The following is a 17,852-nucleotide window of genomic DNA, read 5'->3' as shown; positions in this document are numbered from 1 at the left end:
TATTTTCTAATGTAACAGAAATTGTAATTTAAGATAATAAAATTTCTTTCTTTCTTTCTGGTGAAATGCTCATTTCTAGGATTAATTGAAACTAGAAATTTCGAGTTTAAAATCGAAATTTTGAGATGAAAGTCGTAATTCTGAGTTTTAAGTCAAAATTTCGGGATTAAACTCGAGAATTTGGAAATAAAGTCGAAATTTCGAATATTGAAGTCATACTTTCCAGGAAACAAATAAAAAAATATGTGGCTCTTTTGTGTTTTGGTAGAAAACGGAGGACTGATCTTCAAGGTCGTCTTGAAAATTTCGATTGTTTTTACCATGTATCTTTACTCAATAGTATTCATGAAGAAATGGGTGTGTGTAAAATAGGCTGGAGAGAGGTCTGACTCATAATAACCTGTGAATAGGAGATTAGGTTAAATTCATAAGATACTGATTACATAAACTATTTTGTGAATTCTTTCTATGCTGTACACAAGAACGAGTTTGTATTAGAAGAATTTACAAAATGGTTTATAGAATCGTAGTTTTATGAATTATATTGAATTTCGATTCTTTGAGTATATAATTCAATAACGACATTTTTCAATAACTGTAAACCTGATTCAGAGTGATGCTCATGTTTTTGAAATATTTGTATTTTACTACATGGTTCGTATTTTTGAAAACTAGTATCCTCTCCAGACGGGATTCATTTATTGGCAGAGATAATGATTCATTTACTCCTTTCTTCCATTTTATTATGGTACCGGAGAAATCTTTATAGGTATATTTATAAATAGCTTATATTATCTGTAGGTTACATGTCTAGGTTACATCAACTCTTTATCTTGGTTTAATTTAGAAAACCCTTTTTTAATTTATGACTATCGAATTAATTTCAACATATTTTTTATACAGGACTCTCTCAAAATTGATGGAATATCTAGAAGAAGCTAACATCGATACCACAGCTTTGTGGAAGAATTTAAAGCAATTAGTCATTAAAACAATCATAGCCTGTGAAGCCCCTATAGTTCAATTATGCGAAGAGAATATGAACAATAAATATAACTGTTACGAACTATTCGGAATAGATGTCCTGTTGGATGAAAATCTCAAGCCTTGGTTACTAGAGGTAAGTCAATTGACAGATTACTTCATTTAATCATTTATCAAGATGTACCTTTTTTGAATTCTTTTGATATTTGCCTCCAAACTAATAAATGCGAATATTCTTGCATGGATGAATGGATTTCCTTTCTTTATTTTGCACTAAATATATATTATTTTGAGTTCTTGTGTTATAATGGGTGGTAATTTTGATTATATTTGATATATTTACTTGAATTGTTCATAATCCTGCTTTATTATTAAACAACACGAATTTTGATTAATTATTGGAGTTCACTCGTCATTTTAAACTTTCTCATTTTCCACGTTGTGTTCAGCAATAAATAATTATTCATCTTATTCGCTAACAAGATTATCCAGTTGGAGCAAGATTGATAGGTATCTCAATGTACTCACAACTGATGAATTTTTCTCAACTTATATGTTCATACTTTTGACAAAATATTTATTCAGCTTAACGTGATAGAATGTGCTCGATCGTTTTCCAAAAAAACGAGATCAACAAGGGAATATTTCTCCAAATTGAACTGGTCGATAGTAACTGATATAATTTTTTTGTAATATTTCCACTATGAAGGGTTTTACAAAAACCAGAGCACGTGTTTCCTAAACAATACAATAGGAGAATGTTAAATTAGTCATACTTTACCACCATTTTATACCTTAAAACGATGGTTCAAACCGCAAGGCCGGAATCACACGTTAAAAGGTAAGACCTCTTTAGTCCTTAGCTCGCACAAGTTTTCGGCTTTTGACAGTTGTTGTACATAACAGGCGACAGCTGGTTAACGGACAAACAGAACTGAATCAGATATTTAATTAATTAAACTACCTGAGATACTAGATATCTATTATTTATTGAATTATAGAAAAACCACCTTAATAAAATTAATAATATAATGTGATAGAAATAGCTAATACTCGATGAAAATACTTGATAACATATTCACGTAACACTTTATTGTGAGATTTTTACCAAAAAGATTAAAAACCATTGCACGTGTTTCACTATAGAATAGCTTCTTCAGGTGTGTTCATATTAATGCCTGAAGAAGCTGTTATAAGTGAAACACATGTTGCGGTTTTGTAAACTATGCAAATATCACAATAAAATGTTACTCAAATACGTGCTTCATTCTGGGTATGATATCATGCTAAGAACAGATCAAGCAGAGGCGAATTTTTCAAATCGATTTGATCTTTCATTAGCTTTTAATTTAATTCAATTTAATTTTTTAATTTAATTTCCATTCTCTGCAGATTTTTGAATTTAATTGAAATTATGACCCTCTGTAGGGAGATGTTTTTTTCCTATGTTCTTTTATGCAAGCTTCAAATGTTTTTTCAGTTTGACCTATGTAAAACATCGGATATGATCCATATGATCGATCTAACACCAAACTCTTGTCTTTGATATTTTCAATTTGTATGCTTAAAAAAATTAAATGGGCAGAACATTTAAAGCACATATAAAAGAACATAGAAACAATTTAAAGATTGGAAAAATGAATTCAACCTATGCTACTTACTTCTTCACAGAGGGACACGAGTTCAATTATGAATTCAAGACTCTTTCATTGCCAGAAATAAGGTTTGAAAATGAACCGTCTGGAAAGTATGGAAATTTATGAATTCAGAAATTCCCAATATCTAATGGAGAATCATTTATTTGATTATTTTGCTTATACTTAATCTGTTACAAAGAAATCACAGCAGTAATTATTTACCTGGTTATCCCCAAAAACAACATAACTGATAATATTGTTTCTTTGTCTTCTTGTTCAGAACTTTTAAATTCAGTTTCGAATTGGTTGCTTCTAATTATCTTCTGTATCTGCTTCAGTGATTTTCATGTATTACTTTTTTTTTCTTCTACAATTTTCTATTTCATTATTTTAACACTCCTTTTTTTCTTTGCATTTTCATTTCAGGAATTCACTTGTCAAAATATATTTTTCTAAAAAGTACACTGTTTGGGCATATTGCACACAAAGCAATGCTCAATATGTGAATATTACTCTCAATTTGAACTTTCCATTTCAAACTATTCAAGTCGTTATCATTTCAATTAATAACTCATTTTTCAATGTAGGTAAATATCTCTCCTAGTCTTCATAGTTCTTCTCCTTTGGACTCTCATATAAAAGGTCCCTTAGTTCAAACTCTCTTCGAAATGGCCCAGTTCCATCTACCTCGGAAGTTACATCAAACAGTCGGCGATGCTCCCCAGTGTTTCGATCCAAAAATCTACACGACCAGTTTGAGCAAGAAGGAGAGAAATAAACATGTTACCTTCACCCAATACGAAAGTAGGCAGGATTACTTGGAGGACATTTTGAGGAACTTGACGGGGGACGATGTTCGACATTTGACCAGGGCGGAAGACGAATACGTAGCCAAAGGGAGGTTCGAGAGGATTTTTCCGAACGGAGAGTCTCACAAGTATTTACCTTTCATTGAGGCTAGGTATTACAACAGGTTGTTTGACGCTTGGGAAGCAAAGTATGGATCACGGAGGGAGGAAGGTAGGCAATTACAGACACATTGTTGATCAATCAATCAAAAATGTACTTTATTGTCTAAGAGGGAAACTCTTGTGGACAAAGTATTGTTCAAATTGTAATTTTATATTTACCTTCATTATATTTATTTATTCATTTATTCACGGGTAACTCCCATTTAATATAAGTTATACAAATATCAGATTGTTAACACAAATCTTATCTAATTTAATTATAAGTAATAACAATTTAAACAGTTATAGTAGAGAATCGAAATGAAGCGAGAATAAAAGTAAATGACAGATACAAGCAATTTAAGAATAAGTATATCTTAACTTGTTTCTAAGAATATCCTCGGAAATATGAAAGAGATCGAATTTTGTATTATTCCCGTTTATGACTATTCTTGATAAAGGAGAATGCATTCCATAGTTACACCTATGGTAATCTATTGCAAAGGTTAGATTATTTCGTGTTTTTCTAGAGGGAACATGAAGATTTACTTGGGCAAGAAGAGTTGAGCAATTAATTCTAAAATTAAGCAATTTATGAAGGAATATAATATCTATATGTTCTCTGCGTAAACTAAGTTTCGGTAAACCAGTTACAGATCGAATTTCTGAAAAAGAGTGATCACTGAGAGGTATAGACAACTTAAAGGCAATATATTTAATAAATTTGTTTTGTACTTTTTCTATAATGTACTTATGAATTTCATAAGTTGGTGACCAAACACAGCTACAATATTCTGTAATCGATCTAACCAAAGCGAAATACAATAACTTGATTGAATTAATGTTGGTGAAGTCTTTTGTAGTCCTGCATACAAAGCCTAACATTTTCATTGCTTTGCTAGAGATCTGTTCATACTGCAGGTGAAAATCCATTTTGACATCCACCACTACACCAAGATCTCGTATGGATTTCACCGATTCTAATAGTTTGTCTACTATAGTATACATATTGTTGTAATGAGTAAGTGATCTAGAAAAAGACATACTTTTGCATTTAGACACATTCACGTCCATATCATTGTCTACACACCATTCAGTAAAAGATGTAATGTCATTCTGAATATGTTCGTAGTCAACTGTGGATACAATGGTTTTGAATATTTTCAAGTCATCAGCAAACATTAATACTTCAGAATGACTAATTTTGGTTTTGATATCGTTGACAAAGATATTAAATAGGAATGGCCCTAAATGGCTTCCTTGTGGAACTCCTGAGCTAACCGAGATTTGTTGAGATGTAAATCCTTTAATTTTTACAACTTGTGTTCTGTTACATAGATAATTTGTGAGCCATTTCAATAAATGAAGCATTATCCTAAGCTTTGTCAGTAACATGCTTTAGACAAGAAAGCATATATGTTATTATCGTTATTGAATATACAGAAACGAATAAGGAACAATGTTTCGGGATATTCAAAGATTTAACAGCTGAGATATTTAAGATATTTAACTCATATTCTCATCCTACACAAATAGTTGAAAGTAATAATGCCAAAAGTTGTAAATTGAAAGGTGTGTTCCACAGGAACCTGTTTTGGAACCTTTGTTCTTCCTGAAAACACCACCCTAATTCTATTATATTTATCCCTGAGCGATATGCGAAATAATTCTGAATCAAGCTAGGTTAAGTTAGGTCAAAAGTGAGTGGGTCAATTCGACCCTCCATTGCAACCCGCAAGGATTCATTAAACCTAGCTTCTTAACTAAGCCGATTAGTTTGTATGGTGAGTGGTATTTCAGGTCAGGTGGTGAGAGTACGGCTCTGTCAAACTCTGAAAACCTGATTCGGTCCCCAGCCGGGCAGGCACAAAGAATGTGCTCATTTTTCAAACAGAGGCGACACAGTGGCTTCCAACAGTCCGAGTCTCCACATATGATGTTTCAAATGACGGTGACTTGTGAGAAGGCCTGTTAGACATCGTAGTTCATCCCTACTGTAGTACAACAACTGTTTGGTATCAAGCTTCGAAACGTGAATAAACACCTTGGAGTGAGCCAATCCTGGAAGATTCTGCTAGAAGTTCATAAATCTCTTGCCATCCAGGTGTTCAATGTTTGTTTGGCATAGCCTAAAGCGTTGCCAATGACAGGTTCTAGTCCGATGAAGTTGCTTGCAGCTCAAGTTTTCCTATCGAGGAGAGTCGTTTTTGGCAATTTGCTACCAATTTAGACGTTGCTCAGTAGGAGCCAACAGCTTCCCACGCCGCTTGATTTTTTAATGACTTGTGTATGAGGTTGGATTCTTCCAATCTCTCTGCACACAATTCAATAGCGTAAATTTCCGCTTGAAATACACTCGCATAAGACCCTAGGCAGGTTGATATCTCTGTCCTGGGTCTGCGACTGAAAACACATGCACCAGTATCTGAAGGTGTTTTTGATCCATCTGTGAACCAGCAACTATCTGCTCTTAATATTTCCTTCTCCTGAAGGATCCAGTCATATCTACTCGGGAACAGTACTTTATAAGGCAGTTTGTAGTTGACAGTTGGAGGCTTAAAGTCAGAGGTCATTTTCAAAATGCTGAGACTTCCAGTGTCAACCAACAATAACAGTCTGTTGCACTCTTTATTTAATTGATTTGTGCAATTGGCAACGTGCACAAGTCTGTATGCAGTCCATCTAGCCTCTCTCTCCAGAAAAATGTGGAGAGGAAGTAGATCTAGAAGGATCTCCGTGCTGACGGTGTAGTACTGATAGCCAGACAAGCCTGTCAGCAAGCCAGAGAGCTTCGCTTGGGCAGTTTTCTGTAAAGCCTTCGGCCACCAAACAACTGCACCATAAGTGGTCATTGGTCTGACAATCATCACATAAATCCAATGGATTTGTTTGAGACCTAAACCCCAAGTTTTACCACAATTTTACCAAATCCAGTCATTGTTTACTAGAAATTATTAAACATCAGAAAGCATGTGGAAGAAGGATATCCACCTTTAATATCATTTCCGGAACCCACCGATGAACCTTTACTAAAAAAAATTCTAGAGAATTTTTTCAAATATTTAAATTTTGGCAGAGGGATCCTTGATTCAGCAAATAATTGATTTGTTTATCCCATCTCAAATGTTTGTCAATCATTATGCCTAAGGACTTGATGCAGTCAGCCTCAAAGATTTTGATACTCTCAATTTTGAGTGGATCTAATTTTGGTGAAAAATTTTGGCAAGAACTAAAAGTGAAATATTTTGTTTTTTCAAAATTTATTTTTATATTTATCTTTAAATTATACCAACTATTAGCAGTATATGAAATCACCGTATCATCTGCAAAATATTGAATCTTCCCTTCAGTTTGCATGTGAAATATATCATTGATGTAAATATTGAACAATATCGGACCTAAAACAGAACCTTGAGGAATACCGTTGATATTTTTTTTGTCACTGTATATATCAATAATTTTAACTTGTTGCGTCTTTTGCAGGAATCGAACTCCTTCGAAACCTTTGCGCCCAAAAACTCCATCTTAAGGTATCGTCTCCGAGTACGTTCAGTAAGGTGAGTTGAATCGCAATTATTTTTCCATTATTTACTTTTTAATATTCTTCTTCAACTTTTGCATTACTCACTTTCTGTAACATGCAATTTCCCTTTTGATTTGTTCTTTCACATATATTTTCACAATTTTTTTTCTTGTCATGGTAAATCAATCATTCTCACACAAGGCAAGAAATTTCATGCTGGCTACCATGCAGAGTGTTTGTTCACAATGTCGCAGTAAGTTTGGATTGTCTGTGGCCCATACTCATTATATGTGTTACTAACATATTGTCGCTTTTACTTATTCTGACAAACAGTAGATTTTGTATGCCAGCAAGGATAGCGATAGATTGGTAGCTGGACAAATAGGTAAAAACTCAGTAATAGCTAATACTTAGCTTAGTTTAGTTATTTCAAAATATTTGTTAGTATAGGATAATTTGTGTTGTAATTTGAATTGCTACATGCGTGGTGACGCTTTCTTCGAATGCTGATTTTTGAAAAAAAAAATTGGATAGGCTGCGCCCGCCGATTTTGAAAAAAATTTAATGTGTACTAACGTATTTTGACTATTCCAAAAGAAAAAATCGGTGCGTTTCCTTATTTCTTGAGTCACAGCTCTTCAAAGTTCCGAAACTTTTTGTCTTCCTCTTTGCACAATACAAACTATAGAATCACAAGTATTTTATTTATCACATCATCTTAACACTTAACCCATTAAGCGCCGTTGATGCGAAAACGCAAAGTTATATCAACATTTTTTTTTACAAAAGCAAGCACCAATATTCTCATTTTTCTTTCAGTCTCATGTTTGCAAAAGCTCATTGGTGAGCTAGTATTATAAGGTTTTGTCAAATATCATATACCATAAGAATACCATAAAACACTAAATGAATAAATAAAAATTAACAAATAAGGAAATGAGATGTGAACAATTTCAATATAAATATCACTGTCTACGTAGATTGTAAATTCAAAATATTAGTTGGTGTTGAACTCAAATGATAAGAATTCGTCAATACCATAAAAAGCGTTTTCCAGGAAGGTATTCTTCATATAATTTGTAAACGAGGCTGTATTTAAGTTTTTTTATATCTTTTGGTAGTTTATTAAATAAAATAGGACCATAATAATTTTTCGAAAAACGGCAGTGATTTAGTCTTGTGAATTCAATTTTAATCTGTTGTGATTGTCTGGTGTTATGTGAATGAAAATCGTTTTGATTCAGATATAAGTGAGGAGTTTTTTTATAATTTATACACGAATAGACTTAAAGAGAAGGTAATGTACACATTTTATTATCAATAAATGTTGTTTAAACGTCTTCTTGATAACCCAGTTTGAAGATAACTCGCAAAACCTTTCTTTGCAGTCCAAACACTCTTTTCTAATGAGGCGAATGCCCCCAGAGTACTAGACCATAAGATATATGGGACATAAAAAGTGAATGATAAACAGTGATAATGGTTTCAATAGATGAGATACCCATTAAACTTCTTATAATATAAATGCTCGTTGCCAATTTTTTGCAAATAAAATCTACATATTTTTCCCAAGAGAGCTTTGGATCCATTTGGAATCCAAGAAATTTAATCGATTCATTTTGGTCTATAGGCAGTTGTTGTGTGTAAAAAAGTAATGTTGCGTTTTATTAGTATTCAATTTTGATTTATTATTTGTGTCAGCCATCTATTAGCAGTTCTTTCACCATTCCACGCGCCGTTTGGGATGGGGCAGTCTCCACGAGGGTCCTCAAATCCTCGTCCTGGAGTTCTCTAGGTCGACTACTTCGCGGCTCATATTCGAGGTTAAAGCCTCCGGAATGAAATTTCGCAAAGCAACATTGAATAATGTGTTCATTAACTCATTGCCAAATGCCTGTTTGATTTTTCAGGCTGTTTAGGCGTATGACATCAAAACGGACAAAACTTTTGAAACGAAGTGATCATCTTCAAGAAGAAGATCAAAACTGGTTTTGATCTTCCTCTTGAAGATGATCACTTGGTGATCGAAACACATGTCGAGGTGTTGAAAACTCGAGTAATATTCAACCTAATATTTACTAGTGACATTACAGAAAATAGCAGTTTTTTATAGGAAAAATGTTGATTACTAAACTGAAAAGTGTCAAAGGTGAAATAAGGCGTGAAGGTGAAGTGCTGAATTAAATACTTGTGATTCTATAGTTTTCATTTTGCAAGGAGAAGGCTCAAAAGAGGCAATTTTCAGAACATTGGAGGGCTGTAACTCTGGAAATAAGAGCACCAATTTTTTATTTCGTATTCGTAACCTTTACTTCTAAATTCGTAAGTACCCACAATTTTTTTTTTCAAGATCCGCGTTTGCAGCCTATCCGAAATTTTATCATTCTTGTGAATAATTTAATAAGCCTTTGAATAATTACGTCATGTTTGGACACAATATCACTATTTGAAAGTATCACCTTGTATGTCCTTGCGACATTTTGAGTTCTGTTTGAATTTTCTAACTGACAATATAACCCCAAAAATATTTTTTGTGAGTACAAAGCGAATTATGCATAAATAGTTTTTGAAAACATGAATCGCATACTTGAATTTTTACATAGAATAGTTTATCAGGGCAAAATAATGGTTATTAATATCATTACTAATAAAGTGTGATTTGACTGCAGTTAACTGGTTGACCCATATAAATTCATCATCCACTGTAAGCAAACGTTTTCAGAAATAGAGTAAGAATACAAATTACGGACATTATCAGGTATTGTATTGATCTCATATTTCATTTGAAATAAGTCCTTTAATAACCCTATTTGTTAAATTGTCGACCTACAGTGTGAAAGAATAAACTAAACCCTAAGAAAAATCTTGGAGAAGTCAGGTTAACAGGTTATTTCAAAAGATTAGCGGAACCAAAAAGTGGGTTGGTTTTATTTGATTTGTTTGGTAATTCAAGGTATTCTAACGAATACTAGACTATTCAAGAGTTAGATTTTGCTATTGGTTCAACATACATTTATAATTTTTCACAGATTCAGAATAACTTTGTAGACAAATGATAAAAATGTCATGAAAAATGAGAAATAAAACTTTCTTTGTCACTTTCATTTGTATTTGCAGTTTCGTCCTATAAGGATATTATGTTCAGAATACGGTTTTGAGAAATTTCGGCCACATTGTCCACTGCAGTAACGTTAATTACAAATAAAAGTGGTTAAAAACAAAGAAAGTTTTATTTCTCATTTTTCATGATGATTTTCTACCACATAGTATAACGGCTACATCCATCAATTTATTGAAATAAGAAATGTATTTATCAATATAGAAATCCTAATATACAAAAGTGAAAATGTCAACTTGTAACAATATCATTTGATAGAAGAAAGGAGTTGAAAGTAATGTCTAAACCTATTGTTCACATAACAATACAATGTCTAATGATGCAAATTATATAAATAAATCCATATAAATAAGACAAATATAGGGGTGGAATTCAAAGTGATCAATTGATTTGCTACATTCAATTTCACTAGGAAGTTTATTATAATCTGAGAGTCTTCAAAAGTTTTGTCCGTTTTTATGAGTCTAGTTTAAACTGTAATATCAATAATATTTCAATAGACGCTGCCATATTACAAAATAAATTAAACACAAAGTTTCTCGGTTTATTCATTGATAATAGGCTGAAATTTGATGAACACCTTAAACAACTGAAGAGTAAGATCTCCTCCGGATGTTATGTAGTTAGAATGGTTTCAAATGAGTTGGGTTTCCATGTCGCAAAGACCGTTTACCATGCACTCATTGAATCTCGACTAAGTTATGGAATACCTTTTTGGGGAGCATGCAACTCATCCCTTCTAAGGGCACTAAGATGTCTCTGTAAAGTTAAACCCAGAGAATCGTGCAGGAATTTGTTCACTGCCAATAAAATGTTAACAGTCATCGCACTTTTTATCTTAGAGACGGTTTGCCTTATTTATAAACATAAATCGAAGTTCAACTTTGCTTCTACTTCTTATGCTACTCGAAATAGCAATTATACCTTTAAACTTCCCATTCCAACTTCGAATTTAATCCATATACTATAATGGTGGTAAATTGTTCAATCATTTACCATTAGAAATGAGATCTGCAAATTTAAGCAACATTCATTTCAAAAAGGCGGTGAAGAACCTACTTGTTGACAGACCCTATTATAGTTTGGAAGAGTATGTTAGCGAATCCTTTTAACAATATTTCAGCAATTTATTATTTGTACTATCACTTTATACATGGTGGTATTTTATCTATACATTTTTAGACCTTTTTTCATATTTACATTTATACATTTTTGGAACTTTTTTATATCTACATTTAAACTTTTTTAGTACTTTTTCTATATTAACATTGTATTTCTTGGACTCTGTCAATAAGATGCAAATCTTCGGACAATAAAGTATATTTTGATTTGATCTCAGTGAAGAATATTTTTGATGGTGTCTAACACTTAACAAAAATAAACTTCGCTCTTTATTTTTATTTAAATCTGGGAGAGTTATCAGTATTTTTTGTTCTTTATTTGTATATATTAATTAGAAAATAATAAAGCCGATTATCATTATCATTACACTTATTTATTCAAAATAAGCTTCATTTGAATCAGAGAACTTTTACCATAGTAACACAAGTCGATCAATTCCGTCAGCATTAAAATCGTGTGCTCGGGATTCGATGAAGGTTTTGTCTGGTCCTGATTGGCGGGAAAGTTGCGAAGTGCTTGAAAAGATAGTAGTCGGTTGGCGAGGGGTCTGGGTATTATAGAAGGTGAAGCAGAACTTCTATGCTCAATTGTTGAGAGGTGATTTGTGAAACGTGCGGACGGGCGTTGTCATGCAGCAGGATTGGACCTCTTCTGTTGACCAGTGCCGGCTCCTGCTGACGCAATTTTTCGTATGTTTCTTCGATATCCTCGCAATAGGACTGCTGTGATTTTTTGGCTCTGTTGCAGAAAGTTATAGTGAATCACACCAGCCGCTGAACACCATACAGTAACCATAATATTTTTTTGTGGGTTTTGTCCTTTGGGAAATGCCTGACTGGCTCATCGGTGACCAACCACTGTCCATCAATGTATAGAGTACAAAATTCTCTATCAGTGTATACCATGACACATTTATTGAGATATGGAGCTACGAAAACACATGACATTAAAACGGACAAAACTTTTGAAACAACCTAATGATGAGAGCCTATCGTGAAGTAAGCTCATTGTCTACAAATCCTCCCTCTTGTGTTGAATCATATCGTTATTTTAAAACACCAGATATGTTGGAAAGTATTGCTATAATACTTAGTTTTTATAGATTTAGTTGTGGAAGTATTTGTGGTAGCTGTTTTGATGTTGTGTAATTATATGTTAATGTTTCATGCAAATTGATCCTTTCAATTTGGCTCTATTTTTAAAATGAAAATTCAGCAGCCTTCTATTTATATATATATATATATATATATATATATATATATATATATATATATATATATATATATATATATATATATATATATATATATATATATATGTATAATTGATTAGTCTTTGTTTCTTTAATTTATTTAATCTGTTAAATGTGAGTGGTAAATTTTGTATATTCTGCTAACACTGGGAAGATGTATTTTTTTGAGAAAAATTTTGCTTGTATTGACACCAGAGCTCTTGAAGAAACAAGATGGATCAGATGACAGGTCGGACAACACTGTAAATGAAAATTTGAGTAGTAATACACAGATTTAAAAAAAATTCTTCAGATGTCATCACATATAGCTAAATGAAAACCATACACCTAGACCAAGAAGACAGCACTCATTCAAGGTGTCGCTATTTTTACGCATGTCCTTCATCAAGTGAATTGTTGAAGTTATGCATTACACTGAGACATTTTGTGAATCTTCTTACAAATTTGACCTTCGTATGTAAATTTCCTTTCATTATCAACTTAAAATGATGCAGAGATGACTTTAACAACAGTATACTGATTTAAGTTGATTGATGTTAAAAATGAGTTCACGTTTGTGATGGAATAGTCAGGTTTAATTATTAAACTAAAAATATATTATTCATATAGGATTTAGTTTGAATAATTTTATGTTTGAAACTACAGTAGAGCTAACGCTAGATTCCTAATATTGCTTAAAAATATTATTTTTATGGAGAATGGCAATTTATTACCGTTTTTTAGATGGTTTCTTCCACAGTGAAAAAACATATTGGATAGCTATACAAGTAAAGCTGTTCTTATATGAATTTTCAAATAACAAATATAGATACCTATTTTTGACATTTCCTTAAGAAAATTACGGAAGAATGAACTACCTATTGAAATCATACTGGAAGAATGCAATTAATGTTAATAGATTGTTTAGTTATTTGAGATTCAATACTATTATATCCCTTTTTCTGTAATGAATATGTACAAATTCTTGTTTTATCAAAATTATTGTCGATGTAACATCAATAATGCAATTTTTTTATTTTCGCAGAGTTTGCCGAATATGATCCATTCGGATACCAATGCTCAGAATTTCAAAGAGGAACTGAGTCACCCTCTAGAAGACATCATGCAGAAGGCAACAATTGAAGTTGAAAATATTTGAGTTGAGGATTTACTAGGTGTTGGTTGTGACTTCTACATGGTGAGTACTTTTTCCCATTTTCACCACGCCACGTTTTGACATAACATACAACGCTAAAAGATATTAACAACAGTGTTTTTGCCTATAAAGGATGGCCCAAAGGAAGGTTTTTTTTAGTAATATTTTATTACACAACTATTAGGAATTCTTGCAAGAAATTCATGCATGAAAATAATTTTAAGTTACAAAAATGTCAATTTTCAAAAATTCAGGTTCAAGCAGGCAAAGTTGAATATTCAACTAAAAATCGTTAAAAACAATGTCATTGTTCTTAAAACCTTCGAGGAATCTTAAGCCTGCAAAATAACAATTGGTACCCGATGCTAATTGCCAAGGTTTATTCAGAAAATACAACAAATGATGTAAGCAAACAACACAACTCTTCAGTTGAATATTTGCTGAACATCAAATTTTTATTTTAGTCAATGAATATAAACTTAATTTAATCAATTCATTTCATAACAATTGGAAACTGAGCATTATTAATAATACTTCAAAGGAATTATGCCTGCCATATTTTTCAAAAATTTTAAGCATTTGATCCACTTTTCTGATGATAGCGTGAGTTGTTTATGTTTAAATCATCTTGTATAACATTTCAAAGATTTTTTTTTAAAGCTTTTATTTAACTTGACTTGTATGTATGTTAACAAATCTTGCAAGCTTAATTTGACCCACTTCCTGGTATCCGATTGACCTGAAATTTTGCGTGCTGGTCCAGAACCGATAACAATGCATGTTAATCATGAACGTGACCTGATGCTGCTACCAGGATCGGCTCCGTACGAGAGATCGCCTCAGCGGCAAATAGCAGGGACACGAAATTTATTATGATACTACTATTGATTGAAACTAAAAAATAATAAATAAAATAATGGTAAAAAATCTTTTAAAACAAGCTTTTATTTAAGTGCCCTAAAAAGATCAAAATAAAATTTTAAATCACATTAACCACATTTATTTATGACTTTACAGAATTGAGATTATAATAAAAGCTTGTTGCGATAATTTCAATTTGTAATTGAAATTTTGTAATTAGGTAGGCACGTACTAAACTTGTAAGCAATTCATAATGTTTGCAATTAAATAAAAGTGCCGTGCATGCTTAAAATGTGGAACTTTAACCTTGAATAACTTTTTTGCACACATAGGATTTATCGAGTTTGAAATTTATTGCAGTACCTAGTTGATCTGTCAGAATGTTTCTTAATTTAAATTTCATCTGACTGTAGTTGTAATAAATATCACCTATTGTAAATCTTAACCCATTGACGTCAATGTAGATCTATAGGAAGGATATTACTATTATTATTGTTACTATATTATTATTCAACCGTCTTATTTATTATTGTACTGTACCTTATTACACTATTATTATCATTATATATAACAAATATTGTAAATATCAAAACCTATTGACGTTGCCCTGTCCATTGTAGATTTATATGGCAATAAAGGATATTATTATTAATATGTAGAGATTTCTTCTAGGCATCGCGACAAGCTTTTATTATAATTTCAATTCTGTAAAGTCATAAATGAATGTGGATCTAAATTTTTATTTTGATCTTTTTAGGGCACTTGAATAAAAGCTTGTTTTAAAAGATTTTTTTACCATTATTTCGTAAAAATTCAGCAATTGTATTGCTGAATTTTTACGAAATTGAACTATGCATGATTTTCAATCATGTAAAGTATATTCTATTCAAATTAGCTGTAGGAAGAATATAATAAGTGATGATATTTTACAACCAAGAAACTCTCTTCGCAAATTATTACTTTTGCATCTCTGAAGATGCTACTATTTTTCAGTTAACCTGAAAGTTCACGGTTCTGCAAAGTTTTTGAAACTGTCTGGTAACGACATTTCTGGCCTCTGACCTTGAAATAAAAAATGCCAATATTATCAATGATCATTTTATTGACTCGATACCCACAGTATCTGGCTAATACAACTACACTGAAAGCTTCTACCAAAACCTATACCTAAGAAGCCCTCTACAGGGATCTTTGTCCCATAAAACTAATATATGTACCCCTCAAAATTACTGAAGGTGCCATATTTTCCCAGATACAAGACTTTGTTGAAAAATAGCATATTCTACCTTCGAACCAGTCAGGTTTATGTAAAGGTCATAGTACAATCTCTGCATTATGTTCTACGACAGACGATTTCCTCAAGGCCCTAAACAACCAAGAAGTGGTATGTTTCCCTATTGCATATGTAGAAGGCTTTTGATACTGTCAACCTTTACCAGCTAATCGCCAAACTCTATTACTATGGGTTTAATGGTCGAATTTCAGAATAGCTCAAAGCCTATCTCTTCAACCAATCACAATTTGTCACTGTAAATGACCACCCATAATAGTACTCACTTCAGACACTCGTTTTGTCAATAATGGCGTACCTCATGGTACTTTTTTTACATCTGACTTGCAATGATTAATGGAATACTGTAATCAAGCTGATAAAAATAAACAACGATCTTACAACCATAAAGAGGTGGTTTGAGGAAAACTCCCTATTCCTGAATCCCGCAAAAAGCCAAAATTTTCTTATTGGGTCATCCTTCAACTTGAGAAGTTCCCTATATGTATCAACAACGAATTCATTCCTTCTGTTTCTGAAGCTAAATGTCATGGCGTTATTTTTAACTAACAGCTCAAAATCTGATGAGTGCATTTATGTTCATAATCATATTCAAACATATATGTATGTATACATATGTGTATATGTATTTATATTTTTTTCAGTGTCAGTTCCGATTTACCTTCTTTGTGCTCTGTCAGTACTTCGTTATGTTATAGTTGGCTTTTGAATTATTGTTTTTTTCCAGCTATACACATTGTATGTTTCTCGAGAAAATAAATCATTGTTATTATTATTAGGTGTTGTCACAAAGAGAACCTACCTAAGCTTTAAAAATTGTCCCCTCGCATACTATGTTGACTTAGTTTACATTATATGCTGACCTTGTTTATCACATGAAGGGCGTGCAAGATTGCAAAATCACTGCATTCGTTTTATAAAAGCGGTTCTCCCTCAAGCACCATATCACCCCCCATATTAGGGAATTGCATCTTTTGAAATTGGATGAAATGTGTTTTGTTCATTGCACTTGTCTTGGCTACTGGACTAACCAAGTAACTTGCCTTAAAATTAGTTCGAAGGGAGGACATTCACAATATGCTCGTACTCTAAAGAAAAATCTCAAAGGCTTTCCTGAATGGGCAGCAGAATTCAATAAAGTTCAGCAAATTTTAATCATTTCAGTTTGTTTGAATCATGTTTTTTTAGGCTTGCTTGATAATTTTCAAGAGTACTTGCTCCTTATTTTCTATTTGAAGTGGTAAATTCAATTCTTTCTTGTTAGAATTGGACAAAATGAATTGCATAACTTTGTGACAGGTCTTGAAGTATCTTGAAGAGTCAAACAGCACTCAAACTGGTATAAGAATCTTCATGTATTTTATATTGTGAATCAATATAAACAGTGAAAATATGATTTTCTTCAACACTTATAATAAACATGAAAAGTACAAAGAAAAACATTGATGAGTTGATAGAAGAAAAAGAAAGAAATATTTATTTACGAGTAATTCTCCAAAACTTGTCTGTAGGTGATCACTCCACAAATGTCCGTCGCGGTATTAGCCAGGAAGACATTTATTTTCTAGCAAGCATTTGCCAGATTCTACTGTGTAGGACCATAGGACCAATTCGAAATATTTATTTTCTTAGTATCTCTCATCACAAACTGATTTGTTATTTATTAACCAAGTTTGCAGATGTTATTTCATCACTACTAAGTAACTACTTGAAATTAATACCATTTTTTTTTTCAGGGATCATCCGATATCTCGACAGCATTTACTGCCATCTTCCGTTCTGTTCAGGGCAATAGAAATTTTTGTTTTAGGTCTAATAGTATTGTAACTAAAATTTCCTTACTGTACTGTAAAATTGAAGTGGAAATCATTGTATAGAAATTTCTGTATGAGATTATGCATTTCAAGTAAACATTTATTTTTTAAATTTTCATTAGTTTGGATTTTGTGGTGAAGAAGTGAAAATAAACATGTGATTTA

At 32.2% G+C, this 17,852-nt stretch overlaps 1 protein-coding gene across 4 annotated transcripts in view; it reads left to right on the top strand.

Moving 5' to 3' along the window:
• The window catches only part of LOC111511480 (tubulin monoglutamylase TTLL4), a 51,578-nt gene extending 33,779 nt beyond the window's left edge, over window positions 1-17,799 (top strand). For 3 of the 4 annotated variants that reach the window (XM_074175888.1, XM_074175889.1, XM_074175890.1), the window contains 6 exons: window positions 904-1,120; window positions 3,209-3,641; window positions 7,055-7,128; window positions 7,296-7,347; window positions 13,611-13,763; window positions 17,610-17,799. In XM_074175888.1, coding sequence (XP_074031989.1) covers window positions 904-1,120; window positions 3,209-3,641; window positions 7,055-7,128; window positions 7,296-7,347; window positions 13,611-13,708 — 874 coding nt within the window. In that variant the 3' untranslated portion in view covers window positions 13,709-13,763; window positions 17,610-17,799. The remainder of the gene's footprint in view (window positions 1-903; window positions 1,121-3,208; window positions 3,642-7,054; window positions 7,129-7,295; window positions 7,348-13,610; window positions 13,764-17,609) is intronic. The other variant, XM_023167490.2, reaches the window with a different exon arrangement.
• Window positions 17,800-17,852: the final 53 nt, after the last annotated feature.

The sequence above is a fragment of the Leptinotarsa decemlineata genome, unplaced genomic scaffold (genome assembly GCF_025532065.1).
Source record: "Leptinotarsa decemlineata unplaced genomic scaffold, Ldec_3_MD MMD2_tig00001393_RagTag_RagTag, whole genome shotgun sequence".
NCBI lineage: Eukaryota > Metazoa > Arthropoda > Insecta > Coleoptera > Chrysomelidae > Leptinotarsa > Leptinotarsa decemlineata.
The sequence above is the reverse complement of the archived record's forward strand: the minus strand, read 5'-3'. Positions and strand labels throughout refer to the sequence as shown.